The following is a 24735-nucleotide window of genomic DNA, read 5'->3' on the forward strand; positions in this document are numbered from 1 at the left end:
CTTACGTGCACTGTAGCCAAGCCATTGCTGTATCCAGTACTGACCACAAGGTCATCATTGAGAGGCACCTGGAAAGGTGAATAGAGACCAAGCTTTCTTTTATCATTTAATAGGCAGGGGGGATAGAACAGTGGAAAGAGAGGACTGCCCCTCTTCAGTTTGAAGCAGCCTAGGTTTCACACTAAGGCAGCATCATGGGCTAAGGTTTAAACGATTTTAAGATGATGAGAGGCCCCTCACAGGATTTCCCGTAAAGAAAAGACGGCATGAGTGAATATTCTGTCAGCTCCTCAAAGACAATCAACAGGCACAAAAGATCCTACTGCCAGATCTTTTGGTTTTTCAAGAGCATTTGGAAACCAGATTTTTATTTGAAACCTCTGGATGTTTAAGTATTGGAATATGTCTGTGTCTCTATCCTTATTGATATTTATGTATGTCTTACTATGGGACACCAATTTGTAATTGTGATGTATCTTAAAATAATATAAATGTGATCATTAAAAAATATGTATTAGCAAATATAGGCTAGCAGTTACTATTATTGATATTGCTGTCCTCTGGGAAATTTGCATAAGGTTTTATTAAAAATTCAGTAGTAAAGAAAAGTCATGGGACATGTTGTTAGGGGACTTATTGGGCAATTTCGATTTGATCACAGTCTTCACATGTGACCAATCCGGGTGGAGTCACTGGCAGATCTGCAAATGTGACTTGTCTTATTCTACAGCCATACCTGTGTGCCTGCTGTTCTCTATGCTGGAAGGTTCTTCCCTTTTCTTCACTGGTTAACTGTTTCCGATTCTTCTAGATTTAACCCTACCATATGGATGTATTTGGCAAGCTCTTTCCACTTCTCAGCTGGGTCACAAGCCACCCTCTGTTCTTTCATGTCCCTATCAAGGGTCTTATTTTTCTCTGTCTTTTTAATGAGGTCTCACCCAACTCCACAGGTTCTTTGCAGGTACTCCTGCTTAGGCCATCTCAGGGACTCAGTATATGCTTAAGGAGATACATTTAAAAACAAAGAGCGGAACATATGATTTTTAAAGGTTCCATCTGATTATAAATATTATAAAATGTTAAAATTTTCATTTACCTCTACTGGCTTCACAAGGAAATTATTCTTTGTCATCTTATAATGGTAGAAGTCACCTTTATTCTTGTAAGAAACTTTGATGTCCATGTTCAATTGAAGTTGTTTAACCAATAGTGAATATTCTGTTAGGCCCTCAATGGCACTGATTGTATCCTGTCAACAATCAGCAAGTCACAAAAGTAAGTTTTTTTTAATTTATATACACCCTGTTTCCAAATGCCCTTCCTGATGAGAGGGTGGGACATCACCATCTGAATATGAAACTCCAGTCGATGGAGTGAAACTAGTTAAGGGCACTGTGTGGAGGTGGAAGGTATGGTCCCTCTCACCCCCTTCACTACCCCCCACCCCTGCCTGTCAGTAAGGATGCTGTTGTTACCAGGGTCAAGAAGAACATGCAGCCTCAGGTCTGGGTTCTCTGTGTATCTATAGTGTGTGACAGCAGCAGATTGCCCCCACCTCCTTGCAGCACTCTCTCCTTCTCATCCTTGGGTCTCAGTTTAAATATCTCCTTATCAAGACACGTTCATGTCCCATTATTCTGTTTTCATATTCTCCTTCTACCCTTTTCAGTCTTTATCTCAATTTGTAATACTTTTAACTACAGTGGAACATTGGCCTCTCCCACTGTAACGTAAGTTTCATGGATGTAAGCATTTTATCTTGGAACCCCTTACATTAGCAGGTATGCACTTGGTAGTCATAAATGGATGGGTCTCTGGACCTCATCTTCCTCAGAAAGATGAAATCAGGAAATGTATCTGGTTCAGAGATGTTCTTTGCCTATGGCCAGGTCAGCCAATGCTGATCAGTATGAAACTCCTACTAAGCTTACAGTGTCCCCAAGATGAAATCCCTTGGGGATTAGATGATGACTAAAGTAGTCCTGAAGCACCCCTCTAGCCCTAACTTTTACACACACATGCTCCATCACTGCCCAAACATTCATAAAACAGAGCCCATGTTAACATTTGAGCTAGACTGTAGAGGTACACTAGAATTTAAGTGCTAGAAGGGAACTTAACAATTCAAGTAATGTTTGAGTTGGAAATATCTTAGAAAACCAAACTTTTCAAACAAAATACAGCAAATCTGAGTTTTCAAGAGAGAAAGAAAATATCTTGTACACAATGATGCAAATACATACAGATGTACATTACACAACTACATAATTGTCATACTATGAAATATATATACTCAAATGAGTGTGCACTGGTAAGAAGATAAACATCTAATGATTAGTATTTGTTTTTGAGGGAGAAGGAATATCAGTAGCTTAGCCTGAGTGGCAATCATGGCAACATAGGATGTGACATAATTGCTGATAACCTTACTAACCCTGCATGGTCACTAAGAATCATAAGGGAAATATTGGGCTTGGTATCAGGAGTTGTGAGTTCTGATTTTGGATTCATCACTAACTCCTTGCATGAACCTCCAAGGGCTGACTTCCTTCTCTGAGTAAGAAGGGTGTCAGCAGATGTCCTCTAAGAGGTCTTCAGTTCTAGTCATTGACTTATATCTAAGATGCACTCATTTGGTGGATAAAAGCACGGAGTGCAGAGCAAGTATGCAATATGAGGTGTGGGAGGCAATAAAATGTCACCAAGAAGATGAAACCAGTCAAGGAAACATTACCTGGGTAGAGTAAAAGCCTCCTCCATACCTCTGCTCTTCAGACAGCCATTTGATGATTGGGTTAACATAATTCATGTCTTTTAAGCTCAGGCTGGTGAGTAAAGCATATGCAGTGGTCTCTACCATACGTGCTGTACCGGTGTGAGAAGAAGGGCTGGCTTTCTCTTCAAGATCATCTTTCCAAAAACGATACATGGGGGATGGACCACCTAATCATCAATAAATCATAACCATTAGTATGATTAGCAGTGTGAATATGACATAATTCTAGAGGATTTCTAGAAGGTCCTTACTCTGATAAGAAGAACTTCCTCAACATGGTCAATACAAAGCAAGATCCTTTAATACTACTTGTCTTTGTTTAGAAAGGAAGTCCACATACACAAGGGTGAAGCCCAGTGGAAAGTGCAGTAAGCTGGGAATTAGTACTTCCAATTTTTTAAAAATAATTTGTTACAAAAATATAGTGACAGGTTTAAATTATTAGAGAAATAACAATTATAATTTAGAACCTAATTTTTGAAAAGTGCTGCATATATGAAATCATCTTTAAAGCTTTATAGTGGGATAAGGTAGTCAAAGACTGAAGAAAGGCTTTGGATGTGATCTCATAATTTCTAGGATGTAGATTTTTTTTCAGTCAGGGAGAAAAGTTCTCCAGTTTATCTCATAGATAGTGTCAATAATGATAACAATAAGCCTTTATGTGCATATGGTGCTTTCTGGTTTAGAGGAATATTTACATTTGGTATCTCACTTAGTTTCATGGCAAGGAAGAAAATACAATGTACATTTTAGGTATGAGGAAGTTGAGTTCCACGGAACTAAAAGAATTTGTCCATGGACACATGGTCATGTTATGAGTAGAGTTATTTTAAAAGTATTGTATGTGTGGTTTTGAGGTGTATGTTAGCATTCAGTCATTTTTAAACGATGTTGGGAGTCAAATATTTTAGATAGTGATAAACCTCATATAAGATTTATTAAACTTTCAGAAAACCTCAGCCAAGAGAAGACTTAGAAATGCCCAACCAAGCCTGTACTATACAGGCACAGGGGTCAGTGGCACCACTCCTATCATCCTATTCTTTTACTCTTGATCTATGAAGAGCATTATCTTTATTCTGCAAAACAAAATACATGCCTTCCTAGTCAACCTCACACAATGTAAGCAGGTCATATATGCCTTTGCTCAACCTCCTCCCTTCTTCTTTGTAATAGAGTTAAAGTTCTAGGGCTTGCACCACCTTGATGTGAATAAGACACTGACACCCCTTGCTCTGGGTGGCACGGCTGGGGCACTGCAGCACAGGCTGGAGTTCAGTCACAATCCACCTACTTGCTTGGGAGCCTTGTCCATCGTACAACTACACACAGAAATCCTGCGGAGTTCTGGGGATGATCTCCATGGTCCCACATGACCTCTCACTCCCATACCCTTCCTCTCCATCAGCTCACTCCTCTCCAGCCTCACACACTTTCTTGGAGCTGCCTTATGTTGGATGCACATGCTACTTCTCCTCTAGAAACACCCTTCTACAAAGCCACCAACTTGCTTCCTCGCTTCCTTCGGGTCTCCATTTTCTCAGCTGGGCTTAAGCCCACACCCTCCCCTGCTTTTTTTCCCCTTCACATCTGTCTTTACCAACTAATTTACTGTAGCCAGCATTTTATTTATTCTCTATCTCTCACTAGAATGTAAGTTTATCAAGGGCTTGGAATTGTTGTGGTCTGTTTGGTTTGTTGCCTTACCTCAAAATCTAGAATTGTGTCTGGTACATAGAAGGTACTCAATACCAATTTGTTGCATTAAGGAATGAATAACAGATGTTGAATAAGTGAGTGACTAAATGTTAGCACTTATTATGTTAGGTTGTGATGGTTTGTTCCTTGAGGGCAGGGATTTTTGTTTCTTAGTCAACTTTGCAGGCCACCACCCCCTTCCCAGAATTAGCAGACTCTAGGTTTAGCAAGGCTTGCTGAATAAATATATGGAGCAAGTCATACCTTTAACTGAAGCTTTTTTCTTCAGGGCTGAAACAATTGAACGAAACTGTGGGTGAGTTTTATCTCCCAGGGAAAGAGCATAAGCAGCAATGGCCAGTGTAAAGGTGCTTTGGGCTAAAAGGGTGTTTTCAAGCAGAAAGTTATCAGCTTTAGTTATGGCCGTGTTGATTTGCTGGAAATGAGAGCAGAAGAAATCTGAGTTCCTTTGTTAAGCATCAACCTATCAACTGATGTGAGGTCTCCCAGGTGGCACTATCTTGGGGCAGTTGGGAAGAAGGGTGAGCAGAGAAATGACCTAATGAAAAGGATGGTATGTCGCTAAAGCAAATCATTCCAGGAGAAGGGGCAGTGCCTAATCTCAGAAGGGAAAAAGTGGTTGCCCAAATGGGCTTAAGCTTTTGTCTCTGAAATCTCACTTCCCCTGAGAGGCTTCTATCTTTAGTTTCTGCTTCCCTCATCAGACCTAGCTTCCAGAGAGAAGCACCAAGCACAACTACCTCTCATCCTTCTCTCTCAGCAAATGGAAGTTTACATTTTCAAAAGGAGTTTTAGTAAATACAATCATAAGTAGTGGGAAAAGAGTCAGATTACCACAGTGCTTTTTGATCCTAAGGATTTCTGGGAAAATATTCTCTATTACTTTGTCCTGAGACAACACAGTTATTTTGGTTAAGTGAACTAGGAGGAAACTTGGTGTGATGCTGCTAGCATCTCGCCAGGTTGCTGCTCTTCTGGCTCCATCTCTGTCTCCCATTTATGTGCCACAAGGTGCCAACTTGTCTCTTAGGCCCCTGGGTACTGGTCCTCATTGACTATTTTGTCCTGTTAAATATAAATAGCAATTCTCTTGAAGCAAACTAGAAACATTGCCTTGTTTAGCGGCTCATGTCCTGCAAATCCCCTTGGGTTTTTCCATCTCAGCTCTGTATGTTGGTATAAAGGATAAATCTAATTTACCTGTGATTAATGGGCAAGAGTCTTTAATCTCAGCTCAGGGATCTGTCTTTCCCCAGATCAGAGTATCATCTATGCTCCCCTTTGGGATTCCTTCTGTTGATCACTTAGGTGAGTTCTCACCTTTCTCTCCTCCGTTTTCAAGTAAATGAGATCTTTAGCACTTCCAGGATCTAGGGTGCCCGACTGTGTAACAACAGGCATATACATTTCATACAATAGGGCAGAATTAAGAGAAGGAAACTGGGAACACTGACTCATTCTCTCATTACAGTATGAAGTGATTGGTCCCAGCTCTATGATTCAGTAGCTTGCAACCCTGGACAGATAAATCCACCTTTTATACAGGCATCAGTCTTCTCAACTGTCAAGAGTAGGCTGGACTAGCTGGTCTTTAGTATCTATCCTATTTCTGAAGTCCTTAGACTTTGGAGTGCCCCCCACCCCCCAGCAAATGGAACAGAAACATATGATGGGTATTAGAGAAAGAAAACTTACCATCAATGGGCATATATCAAAAGCCCTTCTAATTCCAATCACAGCAAAGGCTGTAAGATACAAAGTTTTTTCTCTGGTTTCAGCAGGCAAAGTACCCTAAACAATAATCAAAGTTTAAATAAGAGAGTAAAACGATGTTTTTAAAGTGAAACAACGTAATCCTAATCTGTTTTGAGGTTAATCTCTGTAACCCTTCATGCACACCACCTGGACTGCTCACCCCGTCTCAATAAGCTCCTGTGTGCCTTTACTTGTCCATCTCTCCCACCTCCCCATCCTGAAGTTCCATTTTATACCTTATCACCACATTTTAATTCACCCCCTCTTTAAGACTCTCTTAAAATGCCACCTCCAGAATGAAGTACTATTCAGGCTCTGTTTGCCCATATTTTTTCCTCTTTAGGGCAATGACATTTCAATGCAGTGCTTATAAGATCTTCCAAGAAGTGTGATGTACCTCTCCAGCTTTATGCCATGCCACTGACTGTGAGCTTTTCAAATAAACCACCCTCTTTCTCCACCTCAAAATACCAGGTATATTGTTTGCTCTGCTTGGAGCACTCTTCCTGACTTGCTTCCTCCTGTAAGCCTAGGCAGCTCATTTTTTTTTTTTCAACTCTCCTGATCTAAGTTAGACCCCTGCTATCAATGAAAATATTTCCCTCTTCTGAACATGTATCATACACTTGAAATGTCTTAATGTCTGATATCTCTGCCAGGCTGTAAGCTCTATGGCTTTAATGACTAAAACTGTTTTGTTCACTGTTGTGTGTCTACCATGTAGCGGCACTTAGTACACATTTAATAAATATTTATTAAATAAGTGAAAGAACATGTATACTTACATCTTTATTAGAATTGCTAGTATTTATACCCCACTTTTCGCACCAGCACGTGAGCTCCTTTGTGGCAGGGATACTCTCTGGTCCTTTCTTCCCACTTTTCCTCCCCCATTGTGCCCATAACAGACCAGTGCACATACTAGATACTCAGTGAATGGTTGCTGAATGAATGTAGACAGATGAATAGGTGTGTGGATGGAAGGCTGGGCCGATATGTGGGTATATAAAGAAAAAATGATTACATTATTTTGCTCTTCAAATAGCACCCAGATGATGTCAGTTACCCTCATTTCTTGTCAGAATCCTAATCTACCAGTGCAATGACGACCATTAGACAGGGATCACTTTGCTTTTAGATCCCTTTAGATAGGGAGTCACTTTGCCTGATATGAAAAGGATTATACTGAGGCAGGAAAAATAAACCCCAAATATGATGAAGTCTTTAAAAAATGTTCTAAGGAGAGGATATTGTAGCAATGGTTTTGGAAAGATAAAGTAGTGACATTTTGGAAAGATATTGTAATTACTTTGCAATTCAAGCATATAAGTGGATTCCAATCACAACAGTTTGTTGCAGTGTCTAATAAACTGATACCAATCTCTCTTGCTAACAGTATAACTGGGTCCCTTCCACGTTTTATGATAACACCTTATAGCCTGGACCTATAAGAAGGCTCTGAATTTTAGGTATAGATTCCATACCAATGATACATGGACAAATTAGCACATTTCACACCTTCTGAGATCTCTAACACTCACACCTTGTGAACTACCAAGGCTTGTTATACAGGATGTCTAACATCATTTATCTGACCTATATAGAATTGACTGAAGAACAGTGCAAGAGGACCTTTCGAATTTTTTGTCTGTATACATGAGGAGTTTCTTGTAAGACTACATATATTTTCTCCCTCTCTCCTTCATCCTTCTAAAATGAAATGAGAACAAAATTCAAAATTCATGTAAATAAAACCGTTGCTAACTTATAATTTTCACTTTCTTACCTGTAATTTTACTGGTTGATACTGGGACTTTTCCTGGAAAGATCCATTTTCTAGTTGACAATTCTCAACCAGCCACAATACAGAATTACAAATTGAATTTTTGTCCTGATCTATATATTTATTTACTTGCCCAAGCACTCTTAAAACAAAAGCTGTTAACCTTTAAGACAAAAACCAATCAATAAATATTTAGACATTGAGTTCTTTTTGGTTTCCAATTTATACGTTTATTCTTTAAAATAAAGCATTTATTACTTTTTTTTAAAGTTGACTACATCATTTCCTTTAGAATTCTGATCTTTCTTTTTTTTTTTTTTAGATTTATTTATTTATTTATTTATACACGCACTGGGTACAGTCAGAAGCACGGGAGGGTGAGAAAATTCACCAGAGCCAGAGCAGGGAGCAGAGCAGGCAGAAGGACCAAAGTACACTGCTGAGGGGAGCAGTGGGAGGCAGGAGAGGTCTGCGCGCCCATGTGGGACCCTCGCCCGGTGGCTGGGGATGGAGCTGGCACTGCAGAGGCGGCAGGCAGCTTCACAACCCAGCGCTCAACCACTGCGCCACCGGGGAGGCCCTAAAATAAAGCATTTAAATACAATTCCTAAGTAAGTTGTCATGGTTTTACAAGGGATGGGAAGATTTTAGGAAAATCTCCAAAACACTGTCAGTAATTGTGAGCAGCATAATTTCTGTGATTGCAATATCAAAAATGATGCCTGATGATAAAAAAAAAATTATTCTCAAAAGTCAAAGATAATAGTTTCGAAACAAATTGTTTTGAGTCAGAGCACTGACCCATGAACATAAGCCATGGAGGAGTAAAATCATAAAATTTTAATTCATAAAATTTGTACAAGGCGTTTAATCTATCCCCATCTGAGGTCCGAATTCCCTTCCCCAACATTTGGGAGTACTTATCTCTCTTCCACCCAATCCACACAATAAGTAGAACTTATTACCTATCAAGGAAGATTTGTTTATTTTTGTATCTTCCCTGTATTTCTCAAAATTACTTTTGAAAGTGTACAGGTAACTGCCATTTTCTTCTATTTATTTCTTTCAAGAAACATGGGAGTTTGGTCTAGGACAGTCCCCAGGTGTTTCTATGTGTCTAACTAGACATTACCCACTTAGTCTTGCTCCAGAACTGTACAGAGGTTCTGGGTGTTTACTGAGAGGCACACCTTGTCTTGGGGATTTCCTGTCTCCACATCTAGTTACTGTTGTAGTAGTTTCCTGTCTGCGTCAATTCCCACCCCTGTACCCTGGTAGTTATTCTCTGGTTGGTGAGCTCCTGGGGTCTATATGCCTTTTAAAATGTGCCACCCACACATAGTTAGATCGGTGGGACTTGATGACTGATTAGATATAGAGCCAAAAGAAAAGCAAGGAGTCAAACCTGTCAGTGGGGACAAAGCAGAGTGTGGCTATGCACTGATTAAGGGAACAGAGAAACAAGAGAATGGAGTTGTTATAGATATGTTCAAAGGAGCTTAGGAAAGAAGGTAGGGCTTTAGATATCAATTAGGAAATGACTAGGAAATCATTGGCATAGAACTTGTGGAGGTCATGGGCAAAGATGAGATTACAGAAAATATGGGAACCAAAAATGAAATTCTGTGGAATCTCTATAGTGAAAGTACATGATCTGAAAGTCAATTATTCTATATTGTAAACTTACTAAAAATATTTGATATAGTAGAATCTATAAAGTATCTGGACACTTTTTTATTTTTGGACACTGTTTTAATTAAATGTTATCAAACATTGATAGAATTTTTTAAATGAAATCCTGGGAACTTTCAGTAGTGAAAGGGCATGCTCTAAAAGTCAAGTACTCTAGATTGTAAATGTGTTTAAAATGTGCTCTACACCTGAAACTAATATGTTGTATATCAATTAGAGCTCAAAGTAAAAAAAAAAAAAAAAAGAGAGAGAGAGAGAGAGAGAGCTATGGGAAGCTCCTGAATGGGATTGAGCAGTGGTGTGACCTAACATGTTTTACCAGGATGACTCTGGCAGCTGTGTTGGGTATAGCCTGAAGAGGGCCAAGTGTGGAAGTCACAAGACCAGAAGAGGCTAGTGTAATAATCCAGGTGATATGTGAGTGTGCCAGGATGGTACAGTGGGGTTGGTGAGAAATAGTTAAGGATATATTTTGAAGGTGCAGCCAAAATATTTGCTGGATCAGATGTGATTTGTGAGAGAGAGAGAGTAGTGAAGGAGGACTGGCTTTTCAGCTGAACAATTGCATGAATGGTTTCCAGTAAGGTGTTATTTGTTAGTAAATCAATGAACATGAAAGCCAACCTTTCACTTACCAAGTGTTAGAACTTCCACCCTTCCACATGCTGTAAGAATAGTCAGCATTTTTATAGGACATGATGCTCACCATTCCTAAGAGGCATCAGAGAAAGAACACAGGGCTTCACTGACCTGCATTTTCACTCAAAAATCACTTTGTTAGCCCATGGGAATAGAAAACTTCCTTTGGGCTGGGCAGCAAGCATATTATTTTGGCCAACATTGAATTTGTCAAAGAAAATATATTAATTACTTGAATGGGAATTATCAAATAGAACATTCTGAGTTCATTCAAGAAGGAAGGGAGCTTCTACAGGGTTTGGATTGCAGGCATCTTGTCTCTCATCCAGGCTTTTTGGTACGTTAAGCCAAAATGCTCCAAATAGCATTTATTTTTATAGTCAAGTTCATCTCAGGGGCTGAAGTGCTTTTACAGTTAAACTTTTGTATAACTCATAACAACTTAATTATTCAATTAAATATTAGCCCAGAAATCACAAGATATTTATGTATAATAGATAAAGTAGATATTTTTTACCTTCTTTCATTTTTTTCTTCAAGTCCTGTTTTTTCGCTAACGAATTAGGATAAAAAATGTTCCAATTATTTCCTGCTTCCAGGTAGTGATAAACATAGAATATTGGGACAACACTCATCAGTTCTGCCTCTGCGCTCCCCTTGGGGAGGTGGGTAAGAATGTCAATGCTTTCCTGACTCAGAGCCGCAGACATAACCTCACCTAGAAGCATTCCTGAAACAAGCAAACAAAAATTCAAGTAGACCACAATTTCTATCAATTTTTAACTGACAGTGTATTTTATATACAGACAAGAGTAATCATCACTATTCTTTTCCATTTTCATAAAGGCAGTTTAATTACTTCTCAGCTGATGAAAGAGAGAGAGAAAAGATCTTGTTAAGAAGATAGTTTAAAAGGAAACACTAAAAACAAGCTTAAAATTCCAGTGTCATATGGTGGTGAGATTGTGTGATACAGTGAACTGCACAGAAGACAATGCAAATTGTTACTGTTCAACCTGATGTCTTGAGATACTGTAAGCCTCGTGAATCAATGCTTCTACAAAGAAAAGCAAACAGCCTGAAATGTGAATGCTCTATAAGCATTGGGAGGGCTCCATCTATAACTCACTTCAATCTTGGGCAAGCCACCTTATTACATATTCAACAGCAGGTTTGGAGGATCAAAAAGGTACTTTCCACTACTAAGATTTTGTGATTTCAGGATTTTATCTGATAAAACCATAAAATGTTGTCAAGACAGTCAATTATTTTGATGCTATGTTATTGAATGGTCAAGAATGGAAACCAGGAAAACCCCACCAAACACACCACTTCTGCAAACACACTGGAGGAAAGAGACCTCCTGGGAGTGGGATAGCACAGCGCTGCTCTCTTGGGGTCATTTGCAGGTCACTATGCCTTCTCTGAAGCAGGACTGGTCACTAAGATGGTGAAAAGTTCTTTAAGTCTAGAAGCAGCTGAGCCCCCATTTATGAGAAGCCTTTGAGCCAAAGAAGGCCCCCACTTTCCATTATAGAAGAATGAATCCCCCATTTGAATTAGGCCAGAGGAAGAAGATAGTGGGAAGGATGGTTGGGGTTTTAATAAGAGTAGGGCACTCTCAGAAGTAAATTTGTAAATGCTGAGTAGAGAAGAGAAGAAATGAATTATCATGAGAATATTTGATTTTTGTCCAAAAAACAAATTAAGAAATAAAAATGACATTTGTTAATTTACCTTTTACACTGACAATCCTCTTGACTTTTGTTTTGGGGACCAAATCTAATGGAATCCTGTATGGGAACTCCTTTTGTCTACTAGGAGCACCTGAAATTTAAAAAGATTGTAGCTTTATATGGCATTCTCGAGTTAAGACTATTTGCAGATTATTTACAATATACCTACATCCAGGGAATTTTTTAAAATAAGGCTCTCTTATAATAGCAATATTACAATTTAAACACAAAGTTAAAAATGCCTGAGTTTTATCAAACACTAAGCTTATATTTTCTCTTTAAATAAAACATTAATTTCAGCTCTAAGTTTTCTGGTCATTACAAGAGAGAAAACAAGTAAGTGGTATAAATCTTTTTTACCAGTAAAAGGGGCATGCCATTTTTTTCTCCAAAAAAAGAAAACTGTTCTTGGAACTGAAATCTAAAAGAACTAACATGTAATTTAGGAAATGACATGTGATGATGTGATGATTAGCTCCATTGGGAAGTGTGCCCTGAAATTCTTTCCACCTTTCCCTCAGGTGGAATGCTGTTCTTCACTGCACAATAACAGTCTTAGTCTACCTGTATCAGAACATTTTTCTACTATAATAATTGGTTTGTTAATAAAGTGATCATATTTATCATCTTACTGGTAGAATATGAAACATTAGAAAAAGTGCAGTAATTCACTGGATCTTCACAACAACCCTGCATGATAGGTATTTTACTTTTTTATCTTATAGATGAGGAACCTGATGCTTAGAAAGCAAATTACTCAAGGTAACAGAGCTAGTATAGGTGGAACTGTGATCTGAACAGTACATTCATTCCAAAGAGCATTATGATAGAAGTAAATGACTTTCAATATTTTCATGACCTTTGACCTAGTAGTCTCACTTCTGGATATAAAGTCTAGATAAATGTTCAATTACAGATTCATAAAGAGAGATGTATAAGGATGTTCACAGTAGCATATTTATGGTAGTGGGCAATCCATCACTAACTGATGGATATTAAAATTTTGGCGAGACACACTCTGGAATGCTATATAAGAAGCAGTGAATTAAATGTACATATAACAACAGAGACATTTCTTTAAAACAGAGTATTGAATTTAAAAAGTTAAAACAATAGCATATGATTTATAGTACAACACCTGAGATATATATTTTTTTAATTTATTGAGGTAACACTAATTTAAAACACATTGTATGATTTATGGGTATAGGTTCACACCTCTTCAGATGGATGTGACCATACCATACCCACCCCAAAGCACCCATAATCCTCTACCACTGCACCCTGGGACCTCTTCTCCTTTTACTTTCCTCCTCCAATAACCTCAATTCTACAGATTTCTAGGGTTTGTTTTGGTTTAGTTTTTTCTGTTCTTTTGTCCCACTTCTTTATATTCCACATATAAGTGAAATCATCCAGTATTCATGATAGATGCTACAAAGACACACAGACATGAGACATTACCTACCTACTCAAAGATTTATAGCAAACATGTTTGAGTAGTTGCCTTTGGAGGTAGGGAAATGGGAGTGGGGGCCAGGGATGAAGGGAGAAAATAAAATATGAGAGGGGCCTGCCCAGACCAGTGACAGTAGTTTGCCAGGAAGTGAGGGAGGGGTGAGGAGCTAACTCTGACTCCAAGATTTGAAAGGAGTTGACAGGAGTAGTAGTCAGGGAGAGAGAAAAGGTAGAGACTAGAGCTGGTCTTGAGTATGGCATCTCTGTTTTGCCTCTTTTTAAGCTATGTCACACAATTTAAATTACTATTGGTCATTTTTCTGATAGCTCATTCTCCCTTGCTGATTTTTTTTTTCAGATTTCCTAATATTACTGACCATTTACATCTCCAAATACATTTTAGCCTTCAAAAAAACCTGAATTCTATGAACTGTCATACTGTTATAGTAAGTCCAATATGTAAATATTAGAAGTATTTAATAAGATCTCTGAAATAAATGAGACAGAATGATTGTCATTTTTATCCTTTTAGATCTCTAGAAAATAACAAAGACACCTAAATCTAAGTAGTAAAAAATGACAAGGGTAAAGAGATTTATTCCTAGATAGAGGCCATTCCTACCTTGTGGACCTGATGCTTGCATCTAGAATGTATATGACAGGCCATTTTGGAAAGCTGCTTTCTATAATGTCAGTATAATCATGAGAAGGGAGAGAAGCCAAAGGACATGATAGCTGCAGAGGCAGAACTCTTGTATCTCCACTCTCAGATGGGAGGAAATTTGTGTGATGACATTAGAGAAAAACATTAGATTAGACATTAGATATGTATCCATATCTTGTATGGATACATGTACATGGATGAATTTTTCATTGCCTCCCCCCAAATTGAAGTCATCTTTATTCAGTTTACAATATGCAGCTGATTTAAAATGTATTAACTCTTTCCTTCCCAGAGGATATGGCACCGTGAATATAGAGGTCTTGATTTCTAGCTAACTCCCCACCCTACTACACAATATCACTGAAAGAAAAGAAAAGCAATTCGATGAAACAATAAGGCAATCTTTAACCATGTAATAAGACCTAGGATGGTCTTTCTTTGTTGAAAACAAGTAAGTAGCACATTCTAAATTTAATTAATACATATTATACTTAGACTTTTATTAAGCGCTCAAGTGTTTATAAAATTCAAACTTTTGAGAAGATTCAAAATCTCTCATTTCAAAGGAACTCTCCTGCACTGCTGGTGAGAGTGCAAACTGGTCCAACCACTATGGAAAGCTGTGTGGAGATTCCTCAACCTGGTAAAGATGGAGCTTCCATATGATCCAGCAATTCCAAAATCTCTTCTATATTTACCCAATGACACAGAAACATTAATTCAAAAGGGCACCTGCACCCCTATGTTTATAGCAGCACTATTTACAACAGCTAAGCTGTGGAAACAACCCAAATGCCCAAAAATAGATGACTGGATTAAGAAGATGTGGTACAGATACACAATAGAATATTACTCAGCAATCAAAAAAGATAAATGCATGCAATTTGCAGCAACATGGATGGAGCTGGAAGGGATCATGCTCAGCGAAATAAGCCAGAAAGAAAAAAAAAAATACCAGATGGTCTCATAGCAGGAGTTTAGAAAACCTAAATAAGTGACCAGGAAAAAGACTAATTATAATAAAGTAAAAATCAAAATCAACAAGCAACTATAAATCAGAGACACACTACAGGGGGAGAGGAGGGAGCAGGATTAAAAAAAAGGGGGAGTGGGAATTGTATGGGGACTATAACCAAGATGAAAATGCATACTTTGTGCAAAAATGAAAAATGATGTAAAAAAAATATAAAAGTAAAAAAATAAAAAACTCACACACAAAAGAACCCCAACAAAACAAAATCTCCATTTCATGGAAAAGTAAGGAAGCAGGAAAAATGAGAAATGGGTTTAAGTAATTAGAGTTATTGTGTTTTAAAACAAAACATGTAAATATGTATATACATGACTTTTTCTTAGATGTTCCTTGGACAGATAGTTCTCTAAAAAATGTTATAAATTATTATTGTGATGGAGAGAAAATGACTGATATATAAAGAAAGTAATACAGGGCCTCCCCAGTGGCACAGCGGTTGAGCGCTGGGTTGTGAAGCTGCCCGCAGCCTCTGTAGCGCCGGTTCGATCCCCGGCCACAGGGTGAGGGTCCCACATGGCGCGCAGCCCTCTCCTGCCGCCCGCTGCTCCCCTCGGCAGTGTACTTCGGTCCTTCTGCCTGTTCTGCTCCCCACTCTGGCTCTGGTGAATTCTCTCGCCCTCCCGCACTTCTGACTGTACCCAGTGCTTGTATAAATAAATAACTAAATCTTTAAAAATAAATAAATAAAAGAAATCCATGGTGAGCAAGATATTAAAATTTTAGGACAGGATCCTAAAAAAAAAAAAAGAAAGAAAGTAATACAATTATTACTATCTCACAAAGCTTTGCATTTAAAACTAGTGGAGGGTCTCCCTGGTGGCGCAGCGGGTTAAGCGCCGCGCTGTGAAGCTGTCCGCAGCTTCTGTAGCATGGGTTCGATTCCCAGCAGGTCGTGGAGAAACCCACATGATGCTGCAGATCTATCCTGCCTCTCCCGCAGCAGTGTCTTCGGTCCGTCTGCCTGTTCTGCTCCCTGCTCTGTCTCTGGTGAATTCTCTCACTCTCCCGTGCCTCTGTTTGTACCCCAGTTCTTGCATAAATAAATAAATCTTAAAAAATAAAAATAAAAATAGTGGAATTCTTCTTTCTTCTAAACCCATCTAGATGATAGCAAAACACATATATAAGGAACGTTAAATAACTAAGAAGTGTATATTTCTGATTCAGATAATTAACATTTTGAAAAACAGTGTTTCAAGATACACATATACTTTAGTTTCTAGAGCAAAAGATGTCATATAAAATACAAAATCATTTTGCCTACCATAAATTCCCTTTGGGTCCAGAGTAACACCAGCATAACTTTCCCTTTTGATACCTTCTGGCTAAAATAAAGGCAGGAAACATTAAGTTAAGAACATAATTGAAACATTATAACTTAAAACATTAAATTAAGAACATAATTAAATTTATATTACTTGAATTCCCTAGATAGCTTTTCTTGACCACATTTCTAATTAAAAAACATTTTTTTTTCTTTTTGGGGAAGACCAAGTATGTATAAATACTTATATGCATACATGCAGGAATAAGTTTTTCTGGCTATTTGCATAATAATCAGAGCAAATGCTTAAACAGAAGTTACTATAAGCCAGATAACTGGTCTCAGTGCTTTGGATAGATGTGCTCATTTAATCTTAATGAAAACTTTATGAAGTAGTACTTGTATTTTGAGCCTGCTTGACAGATGAGGCAACTGACACACACACAGATATATATATATATATATATAATATAAATATATCCAATGTCATCTTGTTAGGAGGTGGAGAAGCACATGATTTCAGACTTGGTGCAAGGAGCCACCATGAAAGGATGCATGGAATGTGCCATGCACAGAATAAGTTAATACATGTTCACTGAAGTGAATTTTAAGACTGAAAACAACTCAGAGATGAAGACTAGGAAGATGCAGTTCATCATGAGCTAGCCATGTGACTCTTAGCAAGAATCTTAAGCTAACAGGAAAATACTTAGCAGACCGAATAACTAAATAGCACATAATCAATGATAGTTTTCCTTTTTGTGCCTCTTTATTCATTTACAAAATGGAAGGTTTTCTAGACTATACCTTCTAAACTGTGAATGCATGGGCTATATCATATTTATTGTTGTATCTCAGCACCTATCTTAATGTGGGGCACAGATTTCAAGATAAATCTTCTAAATGTCTTTTTTGGGGGGAAAATCCTAGAAAGATATATACCAACTTATTTAAATGGGTATCTCTATGTTTTGGGGTTACTGGTGATTTTTATTTTCTTCTTCGTGGTTTTTCAACATTACATATTTCAACAATGAACAACTGTTATTATTTGTTTGAAATTTTAAACATAATTTCAGATTAAAGAAAAGTTATAAGAATAGTGCCAAAAACCTGAGATAACCAAATCCCCCCAGAATCCACCCAGAATCCCCCAAATGTTAACATTTTATTATATTTATGTTATCATTTTCTTTGTCTGTCTGAATCACTTAAGCATAAGTTGCTAATAATGTTTTTATAAGTGTGAAAAAGTGTTTTTAAAGAAAAAATTGGGGGCCTCCTGGGGGCGTAAGGGGTTAAGCACAGCACTGTGAAGATATCCACAGCCTCTGTAGCATAAGTTCTATCTCCCAGCTGGCCAGGGAGCTACCCACATGGCACAGCAGACCTCTCCTGACTTGCCCACTGCTCCCCGCAGCAGTGTATTTCAGTCTGCCTGTTCTGTTCCCCACTTGTCTTCGGTGAATCCGCTCACTCTGCCACCCCTGCACCTCTGGCCTGTACTCCAGTTCTTGTTTGCATAAATAAATAAACCTTTAAAAAAAAAGAATTTGGAAAAAGCATTTTTTTTTTTTACCACCACTCTTAATGTTTTTACTAAGATTTCTCTTCCCAGCAAAGTCTCCAATGAAAAGTTGATGTTGTGGAGGCCAATTTCCAGAGGAAGCACACTGAAGGTCACCAAATGACTGGAGGAGCCCTCTATTTTCTGGCGCACACATTTGGAGGACTTAGTTCCCCGACGGTCCGTGGCTGGACTTCCCGACACACAGATTCCCTCCAGAGCAGACATTTTAACACAGAACTGCAATATTACCAGCGAACAATTACATACATATAAATGCTTTATGATAAGGAAAGGATGCCCTAAGTTTGTCTGGTCACAAACTCACTGCTGATACATCTCCAGTGTTAAACAATGTTGTGGATTCAATGCAGAGGAGAAAGCTCACACAAGTTGCTGTAGAGCTTAACAGTGAGGAGGGATATCTAAAAATCTCAATCCTGGTTAAGAAATGTTTTCCAATTAATTTCCAATTAGATTTCCAATTAGCTGTTACTAATTAATTCTGGTGGGAAGCTACTGACAGTCTGTTCACTTGCTATGATGGCATTTATTACACCACTTCTTTATACTCATGACAAATATATTTATATTAATATATTGAAGACAACAGGCACCCCAGGCTCTGACACGCTGTGTGTCTTACTCATCTTTGTATCCTTTGGTAATGAACAAACAATGGTTTTATGAAAGACTGAGAACTCTATATCTGGGCATTCAAGGTCCTGCCCATTATTTCCCCAATATACTTTTCCAACCTTACCTCTTATTAATGTCCCACTTACACCCCATCTCACAACAATAGTCTGGCTCCAGGATGACCTTGGTTCAAGTCCCGGCTGTGCCTTATACTAACTGTGCTTAGAGCAGGTTGCAAGACCCCTTTCACCCTCACTTTCCTCATCTTTATAATGGGGAAAATAACAGTACCTACTGACTTCTGGCTCAAATAGTGAATATTCTTCATCACCCCTCCAAAATCTAATGAGCTGACAGAATTGAGAATTATACCCCCAAAGAATTCATCTATATGAATAGATGAACATCCTGTAGGGTAAGGGAGGGAGAGGGATCAGAGGGAGGGAGGGAGGGAAGAGCACAGGGGACTGCTGTGTTGGTGCATGGGTGCATTGGTGAAGGAAATTCTATGGGGACTACACCTGAGGGGGGGAAGCAAACATTGTTTAAAAATGAACAATGATGTAAAATACATATAAAAAATAAATTTTGAAAAGAATAAAAAAATTAAAAATGGAAATACCATTTAAAAAAGAAATGAATCTTCATTGTAGGTGAGAATACATACACAAGAGTGCGTACAGGCAGATTCAAAGGAGAATCACCTTAGATGGGTATTTTTTAAATGGAGTGCTATGGTTTTAAAATTCTGCACTCTTATTTTCAAAATATCAATACTTAAATATTCAAAAAGTTATAAATTTGCATGTTGTTTTAACTTGATGAAAAAAATTTAGATGCTAACTTTTTAAAAAAGTGTCAATGGGGTACATAATTCTTTCTTAATAAGATTAGGGAGTATATAAGCAAAATGTTTGGAGATTATTGAAATACTCATTTGTAAGAATGAAATTAGAGTTTAAAAATATAGTTAGATTTTTGTTTTTAATTTTTGAATTGCCAAACTAAAAGTTTGTGATTTGCAAAGGAAATCAGTCTATTGTACATTTCTCTTCACAGATGTACTGGCAAAAAGAGACTCGCATGGTGAGTCTGACTCCAGTTTGTCATGGAGTGTACTCTGTTGATAGAGGACCAAGGAGGTTGGCATGATATTAATGATGGTTTGTGAATTCTAAACCTGAACAAGGAGTAAAGACCTTAGTGTTAGCAAGGTCTCATGGAGAATAAATAAGTGGTGGAGTCAATGGATTGGAGGTTTCCATGATGCAGTAGAGCTATGGTTTTGAAATAAGAGGTTTAATGAGTTAGAAAGACAGGAAGGAGATTGTGATTGCTTGGTGAGATGTTTGAAATAAAGATTTCAGTGGGATGACATGAGCTACAAAGTGAAGATGAGTATAAATCAAAAGGAAATCAAGAGACTTGAAGTCCAGGGTGCTAAATGAACGAAGTGTGAACTCATCTTTTTCTGAACCCCTACAACACATCGATTATCCTATGCACTTGTATTCTTTTTTAAGTTAAATATGAATGTGTAACTCTTCCTCTTATTTTCATCCCCTCATTTCTTAATTTGTACATCTAGTTTAAAATTCATTATGAATGCTCAGTTTATGATGTTGTGTTTTTATTTTTTGTTTTATGTGATAATTCTCAGAAAATTAGATTCTCCCTTTTCTATATTTATTCAAACATACAATAAATACTACTTACTTGCATCCCAGATGTCCTGTAGTTATAAACAGTTCCTTTCAATTGGATCTGTTCCCCTCGTACAACAGAATGTGGTATATGCATTTCCAGGAAGACATCTTTAAACACCTTTACCTTCAGAGTATCAGCGACACATATACCTTAAGCCAAAGGTGAAAGCAAAGGAGAAGGATATTGGGGAATTCCTATATTGCTTTATTAGTACTAAAATGTCGCACATTTGATTTGCTTCAAGGAAAAAGGAATATTAGATCATGTTTTTCTTTGCACTGTTGCCCCTAGAATTTCTACTCACTGATTTTATTTTAACAATTATTGGTATAAACAGAAAATTTCTTTTGTCCTATAGATATTTAACACTAAGGCCTGAGAAAGTTTATCAATCAGAGCATCAAATCTCTTTTTCAGATATTAACTATTGGCTCCACTAGACTGGTGTACAATTTTATTGTAGAAACCAAGATTTTCTAAGATAAAACAAACAAAAAGAACAACAACAAAAAAACAAAACCAATTCTGAAGTAATGTGTAAAGCATATGCATTAAACCACAAAAGGAGATCTACCCTGGAAGGAAGTTGTTTGTTTCTAACTCTACTTAAGCTGAGAAAAAATAAAGGGTCAGTGGGAATTGACAGTATTTATAAATTGCTGGCTAGTAGAAGAGACAAAAGAAGAAAATTATGTGGTGGACACATCCAAGCTTTTTGTAACACATTAAAAGTCATATTTTTTAAATGACATCATTTTAAAAATGATTGGTAAAATAGGTCTAAACAGAAAAACAACATTTTACTAATCAACTCATTCCTTAAATACAAATATAACTCAAGTGTGCTTACCACTATTTGAAATGCCAACACCTTGAACTTCCCAGGTAGTGAGAGAATCAGGTAGTGTAAATTGCAGCTGCTTTCTGGAAATTAAAATGTTGATTTTCAAATACAGTGAAACATTGATTCACCTAACTTGACAGTATTCATTAACAGAATTTCTGCCTCAGACTGCACTTTGGAAGAAGAAAAAAAATCACAGCAAGATATAATCCCATTATATCTTAAGAAATCCTTAAGAAGAAAAATACTTTCCATAACTCTTCTATTTGTTCCAAGTTTTTAGATATTTCTCTTCTATAATGAGAATTTGAATTAGGAAGATGCCTTTGAAACACTGTTAATTCAAAACATAGTAAGCAAGGAAAAATTATGTTCATTGTGCAGTATAAGTGGGGAAACAAAGTAATGTATCTTAACATTGCTCATTAAAAAGCTGGCATAACTTTAAATTTTTGATTTAGATTAAAGTTGTATATTTATTTCTTTCATTCAAAAAATAGCTATTGTTCACCAACTTTGTGTCAGGCATAGCACTAATTTATTCTTAAGCTGTAAAGTCTAGTGGTAGGTACAGTAAAGTAAATAAATTGCAATTCACTGTAATTACTATACTAATAAAGTCTTTTAGAAGTTCAGAGGCAGTATATATTAATTCAACACATTTTAGTCCCCCCTATAAACTGGACTCTATTGCAGGCCCTGAATGTAAAACAGTTATCTGAATTGAGACTTTGCCTGGAGGTATTTATGGTTTAATGTAGAAGACAGGTAAAAAGACTATTATAATACACACAGTAACAACTGGGAAGGGCAATTATACCAATCACTTCTAGGGTGAGAAACAGTGGTGGGGAGGCTTAGCAAAGGAAATGTCAGAAGAAATGTCAGCTAAAATGGGCAGACACAAAAAGAAAAAGAAAAATACCGGATGGTCTCACTCATAGCAGGAATCTAGAAAACTTAAATAAGGGATGAGGAAAATGAATAACTATAAGAAAATCAAAATCAAAATCAACAAAAAACTATGAACCAGAGACACTTTTTGGGGGATGGGGGCCGGGAGGGGAGGGATTGGGGTCAGAAAGGGGCATGTGCAGTTGTATGGGGGAATATAAAAATAAAATTTATTATTTAAAAAAAAAAATAAATAAAATCAGATAATGTAAAAAAATAAATAAATAAAATGGGCAGACAAGAGGAGGAAGAATTACAGGGGACATGGTCAGGACAAGGAGACCCCTAGATGATTATTGCCAGGCTTGGGGCTCTATTTTAACCGCTGCTTTGAAAGTCAGCGCTTTGAACCCCCAAGGAAGGATGACACTTAGTGATTTGGCACAGTGCATCACTGCTTTCAGTGCCTGGTACAGAGAAGGCATTCCATAAAAACGTGTTGTATAAAGGACTTTAACAAGAAAAGAGCCTTTCTTCTTATTAATCAATGTTTGCTTTATAGTTTGTTTTACAGACAATATACGATGAAAATGGTTGCTTTATATAGTATACAACATGTAACTGTACTCAGTAAATGTTTAATGAAATTGAATGATATTAAAGGGATAGTACCCGTTCCCCCCAAGAGTTAGTCTTGCCCTGGAACCAATCACTAGAGCCTAGGAGATATCTGAAATATAAGTCAAACAAAAATGGAACAAAATTTATCAAAAGTGGTAGTATTATCTTAACTCTTTAAATAAATTACTGGGAAATGAGTAGTTGATAGATTTTTGGTCATAATATTTGCATTCTACCACATATTTTGAGAAGAACATCAAGGAAGTATAATACCTTTGGGGGACTTGATGAATTTCCCATAACCAGCTTTCTGGAAAATAGCTCCTTATTTCTGGCTTGGTTACTGGTAGCAGAGTCTTTACATCTGGGGGAAAAAGACAATTAATTATGGAAAAAACAAATACTACTTATAGTCAAATTTTAAAATATGAACACTTGTCTATAACAATTTTTTCCCTAAAGTCAGTGAAACATTTTGCTTAGTGATTTCAAAATAGAGCTATGAAGGTCTTAGGATTTCTATGCTAGTAACATTGACAAAACAAAACATAAACATACATTTAATGATTTGTTCCTTAAATCTTTAATGTTGGCTAAACGTTGAGTGTTTCAAAGACTATGTAAGATATTGATGAGTATATAGTTATTTGTATTTTTATAATTGCAACATTCATGTTAAGGTTTTTGATTCTCTGTGTTAGCTCTGAAATTTATTTATATTTATTTTAATAAACATGGGTAAAACTTCTGCTTCTGTCCAAGATGCAAGATCCCTCCACCTTAAAAAACTAGAAAACTATATAAAACAACAGTTTTCAGACTTAGAACACAAGCGATCCAGAAGTGTGATCCCTGTGAAAAGGGAGACAGATTAGGTGAACCCTAAAATTGTCCATGTTTAAGTGTGCAGGCAGTTTAAGGCTGCAGGATAGGGAGAAAACCCATGAAAAGACTTGAAGAAACACAGCAATAGCCACATGGATGGGAGTTTTGGAAGGTCAACTCTCTGAAATGAGCAACAGAGAGAGCTGTGGAGACTGAACTCTGTATAGCTGAAGCCAAATCAGCTAAAAAGTTGGGCAATGAAAAATGTATATACTACATAAATATATGTTACATATATCTTATATATACTATTAAGCATATTGTCTATTCATTAGATAGTTCATGAAAATGCTGCTTAGAGCACTGTTTACAATAGCTAAGCTTTGGAAACAACCCAAATGCCCAAAAATAGATGACTGGATCAAGAAGATGTGGTACATATATACCATGGAATATTACTCAGCATTCAAAAAAGATAAACACATGCAATTTGCAGCAACATGGATGGCGCTGGAAGGGATCATGCTCAGCGAAATAAGCCAAAAAGAAAAAGAAAAATACCGGATGGTCTCACTCATAGCAGGAATCTAGAAAACTTAAATAAGGGACCAGGAAAATGAATAACTATAAGAAAGTGAAAATCAAAATCAACAAAAAACTATGAACCAGAGACACTTTTAGGGGGGCGGGGGGGGAGGGGAGGGATTGGGGTCAGAATGGGGGGGCTGCAATTGTATGGGGAATATAACAATAAAATTTATAAAAAAAAAAAAAAATGAAAGCGCAAAAGCTATCGAAGTATATTGTTTAAAGATAAAAAAAAAAAAAAAAACACTGTTCTTAAAGCATGACCCACAAGGCCACTGACAACAACAATGAAGCAAATCCAAATGTCAGTAATTTGTAGTTATTAGGCCATCAAACAGTGAGTCCCATAAAAAACAAAATTTTCAAATAGGAAATGAAAAGGAAATAAAATCTACTAAGAACATATAACAAAAAAAAAAAAAAAAAAAAAAGAAAATGCTGCTTAGTATAAACAAAAATCTGAAAATAACCTAAATAATCTAATAACATGACTTAGATAAATGACCACAAAAATTTTTATTTGCA

General features: G+C 37.1%; 1 protein-coding gene across 5 annotated transcripts in view; it reads right to left on the reverse strand.

Annotated features, from left to right (window-relative positions):
* Positions 1 to 24735, reverse strand: part of C5 (complement C5) — a 79901-nt gene that overhangs the window by 18593 nt on the left and 36573 nt on the right. For 3 of the 5 annotated variants that reach the window (XM_037493868.1, XM_054689157.1, XM_054689158.1), the window contains 14 exons: positions 23071 to 23161; positions 21289 to 21362; positions 20448 to 20587; positions 18105 to 18332; positions 16526 to 16586; positions 12108 to 12197; positions 10888 to 11100; positions 10367 to 10442; positions 8043 to 8202; positions 6197 to 6292; positions 4745 to 4916; positions 2738 to 2946; positions 1100 to 1252; positions 6 to 68 (listed from right to left, as the gene is read on the reverse strand). In XM_037493868.1, coding sequence (XP_037349765.1) covers positions 6 to 68; positions 1100 to 1252; positions 2738 to 2946; positions 4745 to 4916; positions 6197 to 6292; positions 8043 to 8202; positions 10367 to 10442; positions 10888 to 11100; positions 12108 to 12197; positions 16526 to 16586; positions 18105 to 18332; positions 20448 to 20587; positions 21289 to 21362; positions 23071 to 23161 — 1826 coding nt within the window. The remainder of the gene's footprint in view (positions 1 to 5; positions 69 to 1099; positions 1253 to 2737; positions 2947 to 4744; positions 4917 to 6196; positions 6293 to 8042; positions 8203 to 10366; positions 10443 to 10887; positions 11101 to 12107; positions 12198 to 16525; positions 16587 to 18104; positions 18333 to 20447; positions 20588 to 21288; positions 21363 to 23070; positions 23162 to 24735) is intronic. The other 2 variants (XM_054689155.1, XM_054689159.1) reach the window with 2 other exon arrangements.

The sequence above is a fragment of the Talpa occidentalis genome, unplaced genomic scaffold (assembly GCF_014898055.3).
Source record: "Talpa occidentalis isolate TD23 unplaced genomic scaffold, MPIMG_talOcc4v2.1 talOcc4.7, whole genome shotgun sequence".
NCBI classification, from domain to species: Eukaryota; Metazoa; Chordata; class Mammalia; order Eulipotyphla; family Talpidae; genus Talpa; species Talpa occidentalis.